The sequence below is a fragment of the Seriola lalandi genome, unplaced genomic scaffold, assembly GCF_002814215.2.
Source record: "Seriola lalandi dorsalis isolate HSWRI2012SDOR001 ecotype SW California unplaced genomic scaffold, Sedor1 jcf7180002054910, whole genome shotgun sequence".
Lineage (NCBI taxonomy): Eukaryota > Metazoa > Chordata > Actinopteri > Carangiformes > Carangidae > Seriola > Seriola lalandi.
This window is the reverse complement of record NW_019525462.1, coordinates 532,190-541,558: the sequence shown is the minus strand read 5'-3', so window position 1 is coordinate 541,558 and position 9,369 is coordinate 532,190. Positions and strand designations below refer to the sequence as shown.

Sequence of the window (9,369 nt, the reverse complement as noted above, 5' to 3'; positions counted from 1 at the left end):
AGGGATGGGGGGTGGGGGGGTCTCAATCGTTTGTGCTTTTCCCATTAAAATTCATCACTGAAGACCTCCCCCCCCCCCCCCCCCCCCCCTTCACTACCACCACCACACATACCCAACCCCTACCTCCCTCACAGGACAGCCAAAGTCCCCCGAGAGCTCCACTTTCGCCATTACTGTCAAGTACCCTTGACTCCTTTCGTTTTGCCCTTTTATCTACAACAACTAATTCGAGTTCCTTTGCCCTTTTCACTTTTAGACGACGTGAGTGCCTCTCCCCTGTAAAGCCCTTTCACTTTTCAGAGGAGGAACTCAGCATCCAGGCTGTTTTTTTTCTTTCTTTTCTTTTCTTTTCTTTTCCTCTGCAGGGCCCTCCGCCTCTCCAGCCATAGGAAATTGAGGGGTTAGTGTCAAAACGAAAAGTCCTCACTTCAAATTATTTGGCCGGCTCTCTCTGGTTTTGAACCCATTAATGGACGTATGGCGAATAACTTACCCTTCCTGACAGCTGCATCATGGACGTGGTGTTGAGATGTTTCGATAATATTATCAGAGAGCAGAGGGGTGGTGGTGGTGGTGAGGGGGGAAATCAATAGACTGACATGAAATATGACTTCGAACATCCCAATTACAGCCTGTTTAGAGGGAATTAATGAGGCAGATCTTAGATACTGATATTGCTCTGTCTTGAGGGTTGAGCTGCCTCATTTTCTCGCTGTCACTAAATGAGAGTGAATGTTTTCTGGGGAAAAAAAAGAGGTTTGGAGATGTTAGATTGCGCCTGTTTAAAGGAGTTAAAAATGAACTGGATTGATAAAACTGCTTTATTTAACAGCAGATTGCGTTTTAAAAGGTCCTCTCTGCTCAGCCGTGTTGCAGGCCTCATCCGTCCCAGTCATAAAGGACGGGACGCAAAGAAAAGAAACAGACAGCCTGGCGAGGCCTGTATTCCAGCACCATGGACAGCAACATCACAAGCTTCTCTTCAGAAACTGACTGCTTTTATTTTCAGTGAACAAAGTTGAAACGCTCTCATCCACTTCCTAAGGAGAGCTGTGCATTTGTGAGACTTTTTTTTTTTTAATTATCATTTTAATAGTGATACTCAGCTGCTGAGACCTAAATAATATTCAATTACATTTGCATGCGCATAGTAAAGAAAAATAAAAATCATGTAAACCTTTAGGCCTATTTCTTTTTTTCCCCCCAATATGTAAACTTTTTTTTTTTTTAAATACATTTCGATAAGTTTTGTGCGTGCGTTGAATCAAATAAGCCAAACGGATCCGGAGATTTCACTTGTGTGACGCCAATGTAACAGGATATACTGTAGCTACCACTGCTTTAAAAAAAAAAAAAAAAAAAAGGAATAAAACATAATGAAGGGGGAACATGGAGACGTTAACAGGCTCTCTCCATCCGACTTCCAGTCAGTCACAAAAAGTCTCTCTCTCTCTCTCTGTCTTTGCAATAAAAGCGTCTTTTGGTTTCGTTAGGAGCAGAAAAGTTTGTTGATAGTTTTGGGGAAGCTCATGGCACTGTCTTTGGAGGAGTCTTGGTGCTGCTGCAAGACCGCCGCGCTCCTCTCAGTCTCCAGAATGGCGCCTTTGGTGTTCGCGGTCCAAGAGACGGTGGTGTTGGTCAGAGCCTGGCTCAAAGTGCTGTGCCTGAACAAGGGGTCGTGGAAAACCCCGTCCACCCAGTTTCTCAGGGTAGTGACCGGCGAGTCCTGCCTGTTGTCCAGGCCGGTCACGGGTGAGGTAGCGGCGGGGGACGGGGTGAGGGAGGAGGGCGGCGGCTGGCACCTCAGCATACAGGATGGATACTCAGTCTGGTTCAGGGATGTCGCAGTCTGGGCCAAAGACCAGATGCGGGGTTTGCCGTCTAATATCTGGTGGCCTTGCTGTTGTTGCTGCTGCTGCTGCTGATTATAACACGCCTTCGTCTGCTGCCTGCTGTCCGGCTGGAAGTCCTCTGGGTTCGTTTTGAGACAACTTTTGCTCAAGTCCTGCTCCCCTCCCAGAGAAACCGGGATGGAGATTTTCAGAGACGAGTCCTTGATGAGGTGCTCGGGGCAGTCGGGTGTCGTCGACATGTGTGTGTTCATGTGGTATCGGTGCTTCAGCTCACACTCCGAACTCTCGGACTCCAGCGTGTCGAAATCGTCCAGGTCGCTCAGCTGGAGGTCCTTATCAGGCCGACTTCTGGTCTCTGGAAAAAAAAAAGAAAAAAAAAGAGAGGAGAGGAGACCGCAGACGTGTCAGTGAGAAATGTGGCATCAGATCTGATAAAGGCATCCAGGACAGACACTGTGGAGTCAAACTCTGAATTTTGCAACCATAGTCCTACATGTAAAATTAAAGCAATTAAAACTGTGTTACAGCCTGATAGTTACAGCCTTACAGATTGATGATTCAAAATAATTATAAGTTTTATCATGAGTCAATTCTATAATATCTATCATTTTGCTGCACTTATATTAATGACTGAGATGATCATACATCATATCAGCTCAAGAAGTTGGTAAAAGTCAACCTGATCGCTGCAGAGGTGTCTGAAGTGACTGGAAGTGGTTTGTCCCTGTGTGAGACCGACTGAGGCCTGTTCACTGGCAGCTGCTCCACAGTTAAAACGTTTGTCATGTTGACCAGAGTCTTGTGGCATGGTTATGTGGAGCAGTTTAGATTTTGCGTGCGGGTAGAATTAAAATGTGACCCTTTTAAGTCTATAAAGTGGTTTTAACACAGTACACATCATAAAAACAAAATCGTCAATCAAACAAATTCTAAGGCCTAGGTGTCATTTCTTTCTAATTGTCATCACCATGCACTGGTTCACATTAATAGCAGTATCACACACACACACACACACACACACACACACACACACACACACACACACACACACACACACACACATTCTTGTAATAATTATTAAAAAAATAAAAAAGCTGATGGAGTTTCAGGGAATCAAACACAACACTGACAGTCTGTCCAGACAGAAAATCTAAACAGGTAAGTAATGTGACACATTTCAACCTCTGTTATTCAAATTTACAATTTGGGAAAAAATTAAAAAAATGTAAATAAATGAATAAATAACTGGCATAATGGTTACAACATCCCAGTCTATAGGGTGCCATGGCTATTAACATTAATAAAATACAGTTGTAGATGTATGGCTGCCATAGAACTTAGGAGTATGATCATGTTTATTTTCCCCTCAGTTGTTTATATTTTTTTATTTATCGTTATCATTGCAATCATCACCATCATCATGGTACCTCTATAGTCGAGAATTAAAGAAACTCTATAGTTGAAAATGAAAGAAATCATTGTGGCAACATAATACTGTATTTTTAAAGAGAAGATGTTGTAAATACATGCTCTTGAGACTAAATACGCCCTTTTACTTTATTTCTGCAGAGCAACAAGACATTTTGACACTGACCATCCTCATTGTTTTCGCTCTTTATCTGCTCCTCCTGAGACCCATCGTCATCCTCGTCATATCTCTTCTCCTCTGAGCCCTTGTTTCTGGGCGGCCATGTCATCTTGTTCTCCTTCTTGAGCCTCCTCCTGGCGTTGGCGAACCAGGTGGAGACCTGCGTCAGGGTCATCTTGGTGATGATGGCCAGCATGATCTTCTCACCTTTCGTCGGGTACGGGTTCTTCCTGTGCTCCTGCAGCCAGGCCTTCAGCGTGCTGGTGGTCTCACGCGTGGCGTTCTTCCGCCTCGTTCCCCCATCCATGGAACCATATCTGACGAACAGAAGCAATGAGAGGGAATGAGAGGGTAAATATAACACGTGGTGCTTGTAGCATGGCAGGTTTTTTTTGTTGTTTTTTTTTTGCCTGAAAACAACAACAGAGTCATCTTCTTGTCTGGATCCTCTTGAGATGATGCATATCCATACCATCAAAAGTCCCACATATAAACCAATCTGCTGCTATAACTTTCAAGATCTGAAAATTCAAAGTAAATTTGGAAGAGAAAACCAACCCTCTTTAAACACACCATACAATATATACTGTATAAACACTGGACCTGCTAGGACCATGTTCAGTATACAGTACTGTGCAAGTCTGACTGGGTGGAAGACAGGAGTGACTTTGCTGCACATAACTTCCATGCAACCCTTCCAACAATCCAACACTGGTCTTTGCAATCAATGTACTTGTGCAAATTATTCTACCTAGTAAAATAAAAATGCCAAGTGTATTAAGACTCCATGTTTTATTTTCCAGCCTTTTGTGTATATTATCTGTTAAACACCATTCCTAGCGCAGCACGACTCCTTCCCTGCCCTCTCCTCTCGCGCAAACATTACCCATAGACCTACATTTAAAATGCACAGTGTTGATTTTCAGTCAGCAGTGAGCTGTAAAAGTCCTCTCAGGGGAGGCTTTTATGAGGCCTTTATTGCTCCGTATAGCTTAGTGCAGGTCAAGCACTGCTATGGGAATCAAAAGGAAGGGAGCGTTGTACCTTTCCTTACCCCCGTGTTGTTCCCTCGCAGATAAAATAGACTGTAAAATTGCTTTATTGAGTGTAATGATGAGCCCTCAGGTAAAAAGACGGGTGCAGACGGAGCAGCGCTGCTGCAGGCCTGCTTGTTTATCTGAATGCTACTGATTGTGTTCTGCTTCAGACTTAGGCCTTTTACTGTATATGCACTTCTTAGAACACCTGCTGAGACCTTTATACAGAATTTAAACTGATTGGTAAAAATGCTCTTCGTTTCCTGGTGATGTGAACTCTCAGTTAGCTGAGGCTAATCAACACCACACTTTAAAAGCAGGGATGCTTTCTGTGCTTTTCCCATACCGCTCTGCTGTTGCTGGCTTCTCGAAAGCTGCTTGGTTCTACTCAAAGAGCATAATTTAATTAACATCATCAGTTATTGTTATCATCCATGCCCTACACTTTCACCGTATCGCAGACTTAATTTGGATGTCATCTGATTATTGGGACGACCTTTCCACGTGGCAGGCGCGCTCTTCAACGCTGAAGAGGCCTCGTGTTTAGCTGAAAGGGGCAGGGGGTCTCGTGAAGCAATTCACACCATCAGGGAAGAAATATGTCGCGAGCTGGAGGTGATCACCCCAGTGCTGCCAGACGTGATGAGAATGGCGTTGACCTCTCAGGGATGATTGATTTAATGCTGGAAAACTCACCCTACACTCATCTACGGTACTTTGAGAGTTACCTTTTGCCTGAATTATACTGACATCGTGTTTTTGTCACACACACACACACACACACACACACACACACACACACAAAAATAATTAATTTGATAGAAGCTTGCAAACCTGTGTAAACTACACGGCTCAGGATAATAACATTTCTAACTGGATGCATCACTTTTCCATCCTGTACCACATCATAACGAAGCACACCTAGCGTTTACAGTTCTCGCAAAGTTTGTGATGTTTGCACTGATGATTGAGCCTCTTACACAGAAGTCACACTGTCATAGAAACAACATACCTGTCATACTGATACTGTCCCAGGGTAGGATCATAAGGGTAGTAGGCTGCTGCCTGTGTTATTCCCGCATGCGCAGAAGCTGTGGCATCTTTAGTATCAAATGTCCCCTGCAATCACACATGAAGACAAGTGTTTTTAAAGAGTGACACAGATAGGACGTCAATTGTGGCTTATCGTGAAGAAATGATCAGTGGAACAAATCTGTGCTGGTTGTATGTTAAAGTTGCTTGGTAGTGTGATTCATTGGGGCCATTGATGAGTAATGGCTGATTGAACAATAAACCAAAGTATTAAAGAAATGATCTTGTGCTGGATGAAACATGGGAAACTACACTAATGATAATGTGTCCATGGGCTGTGTGATATTCAGAAATGACAAAACTTTTTAAAACGACTTTCAAAATCCAAGAAGAATGAAACTAAAAGGAAAACAATAAGCTTGCTCAGTGCAGGGCTCTGGACAAACACATTCGTATCATGGTTTCCAGCAAAGTCTAAACTGCTTTAATTGTTATTGGACAAATCACCCATTTCAGATCGTAAAAGCTATATACTAATTGCCCTTATCTTCACATTTTCCTATGAATGTCAGCCGTTTAAGAATTTCAATACAAAGACAAGTGAAAGAAAACAGGATCCTTGCATTTATAGGCCCATGTAATCCTGCTGGAGTCTGTTATAAAAACGTTTGAGAATTCATTTTTGACAGAATTTGAAAATGTAACAAATACTTAGTCTTCAAAGTCTCTCTTCTTGTAAAATGCAGCTTGATTTCATTGCAAAGCACTTTGTTTTAATAATAGTGTAATTATTTAACGTTTCTTCTGCCTTGTTTCACAAAAATGATTTGTATCAAGACAAATATATACCTGAAGCAAGTGAGCCTATATCCTGAAATACTGAGGAGTATTTTTCATTTATTAAAGGAGAGTTGTCTTGGAGGGTGATATGGAGATAAACTACCCATAGTAATGCTGGTGTTTTGCGGTGTAAAAGAGGAGAGGTGTGCCTGGCTCAAGTCTCTGCACCCTTCGGCTCCATTAATCAATGCCAAGGGGGATCAGATGAAGGACTTACCAGCGAGTAGAAAGCCGAGGCGTCCGTGCCATATGTAACGTAATTCCCATAGCTTTGACCGCCGGTGTAAGGGCTCCCGTACACGCCCAGCGCGGCGGCTGAGCTGAGCTCATGCCTCGCCGTGGCCAGCAGCCGGCTCTCGTACACGGGACAGTAGACTGGGGTCTGCCCGGACGCCGCTACTCCGGAGTCGGCTATGGATCTGCCGGTGGACTCACAGCAAGTGGTCAGAGAGTTGGTTGTCATGAGAAACTAGGTGGGGACCGAGAGAGAAATATCTTTAGAAAAAAAAAAGTTGTTGTTGCATTGAAATAAAATCAGATTTTAAGCTTAAACACTTTGGTTTCGAAGTTAGTCCATAACTTTTTTTTTTTTTTAATGTGAAGGAAAATCGTCTCAGGGAAATAAAGTCAACATTCTCTCCGTCTCTGATGCACTTTGACTTGTCCAAGCGCAAAATGACACATGAGCTCAGTAAGTTTTGAACAAACAAACGATTTCGCTTCTTATTCGCAGCTTTTTTTTTTTCAGAATGTCAATCTTTAAAAACTAAAATGCAGCATCAAATGACCTGTAAAGACTGATGTTTGATGATGAATGATGCGTCATATTCTTGTGATAATATGCGCGTAAAACGTGTCCGGAACGAGCCGTCTGTTAGCTTTCATCTAAACGAAACACATGCGCTACAAACAGATACAACATGTTTTCCCAACATCGCCCAGTAGCCTAGATACCCAAAGTAAAGCCCAAATGATTTTTTATGGCTCAGAGCCAAAAACCAAACAGCAGCTGGGTTATGGTGCAAAACACACACAGCGTGTGCAGAACAAGTTGGCATGTGTGTTCCAGCGCAAATAAACATATGGTTGACATTACCGAGTGGCTATTATCTCGCAGGAATCAGTGAACGGGAGGTCGAGGGGGTCTCGCTGTTTCTGGTTTCGCTCTTCTTGCATTTTTCCCCCTCTCTATCGCTGCAGGAACAAAGGTATCACTGGCTGTAACGCAAAACCTTTCCGATACCCGAAAGCTCAGTGTGCGCGCCTCTCCCTGATTCTTGGCCAAAGTGCGTAAAAGCATCAAGCTTAAATCGATGAGATAATCAATCGCTGCAATATCAAAACCAAAACAAGCCATTAACTCAACAAAGGCAGTCACATCAACTTACTTGTGGAGCAGACGAGTAGGGATATCCAAATTGTGGATATGACATGGTAGAGAGGTCCCCCAATATCCAGAAATAAAGCGAGACTGAAGGTCTCCACTCTAACGCAGGCTGCGGCTCTGTTTGACTGTACCAATTGATTGGTAAGCACAGGCTCCTAGGATGCTTATAGGGCGAAGCAGAGTAGCATGTTTAATTTGTGTAAAATGCCCCCCACTCAAACGCCTTTCAACGAGAGAAAAAAAAAAAATAAATAAATGAAGAAATTCTTTTCCTCTCCTTTTTTTCTTCTCTATTAGACATAAATAAATACATGAATGAAGACGACACGCGCGTTCTTTGACTAAAATAATCACTTTGTTGTCAGATACATATTTTTGCCTTATAAAAAAGTAGTATAAAAGACGTCAGCAGCAGCGGCAGGTTGTTTTAAACGGCAGTGACTCTGACGTCAGAAGTTTCCCACTCTAAAAATGACCAGACTGTAACTTTAATATGCATTTTTCTTCCTCGGGATGACGACAAAAAAAAACAAAAAAAAAAAAACAAAGCAGAAGAAACAACTCAACAGGAAAATCTTTGAGAGATTAATCCGCACTCCCAATCAATCAATTAGGCCAATCAGTGTCATGAATATGCAAACGTATGTATCAGTTTAAATGCATTAGGCCTAATTAAGCGCATTCCTATCATTCCTCCGCACTGATGCTAATCACATGGGGAACTAATTGATTTTAAATTAATTAGTAAAGAATATTTTCACACTGAGCAGAGAGACTAATTGCAGCACGTCAGACTGAACAAATAAAACAAATACAAATAAATAAGTAAATAAGTATTTTTATATAAGTATTTTTTTATCTTTACATAATAACCCACTTAAAACATAATCCTTTGGTTTCAACTCCACCTGGAGTAATGAGTCTCTACAGTGTTGCTATGACCAGTGACTCCCCAAAAGTATGTAATAGGATCTTGTTTGAAAGAACTTTGCACCTCTTCACATGAACTTCACACACTTCTTGGGGGCAAATCCTGAGATGTGCTCAGAATTATTTCCTATCTATCTATCTATCTATCTATCTATCTATCTATCTATCTATCTATCTATCTATCTATCTATCTATCTATCTATCTATCTATCTATCTATCTATCTATCTATCTATTTTGCACAAGTATTTTGCAGCTGCAGGAACCAGTACCAGCAGTAACGGCCAACAGCCCCAAAAAACTGGCTCGCCACAGCTCCAGCACCGGTGCGCGCTGCCTTGCTTGCTTGGAGAATCCCGGGTTGAGACATGTGGATAGCCCCGGGGGTCACTCCTCAAATTAATGATGATGTACCCCCCCCCCCCTCCTCCTCTCCTCTCCTCTCCAGCTGGATCTCTGCCTGCCGGTGACAGGTCGATTGAGAGTGATTGATGACTATCTAGGGGACCGGGGCCAACATAATAATATGATACCGGCACCTTGCAATAATTGCTTGCTTTCATTTACAGATGAAAGAAGTAATAAAGAGCTATAAAGATGGAAAGCCTCGTGCTTCGGTTAAGTAACTTTTGTCTTTTCTTTTTCTTTTTCTTTTTTTCTTTTTTGTTTCTTTTATTTTGGCAGGAAGGTGGGGTGGGAGGGC

At 42.5% G+C, this 9,369-nt stretch overlaps 1 protein-coding gene across 1 annotated transcript; it reads right to left on the bottom strand.

The window, feature by feature from the left end:
- Window positions 1-826: 826 nt before the first annotated feature.
- irx4a (iroquois homeobox 4a) lies at window positions 827-8,095 on the bottom strand. The gene is made up of 5 exons (XM_023430725.2): window positions 7,739-8,095; window positions 6,568-6,819; window positions 5,491-5,597; window positions 3,448-3,758; window positions 827-2,208 (listed from the first exon to the last, which is right to left on the bottom strand). Exons 1-5 carry the CDS (start codon window positions 7,781-7,783, stop codon window positions 1,490-1,492), a joined length of 1,434 nt encoding a protein of 477 aa, XP_023286493.1. The 5' UTR covers window positions 7,784-8,095; the 3' UTR covers window positions 827-1,489.
- Window positions 8,096-9,369: the final 1,274 nt, after the last annotated feature.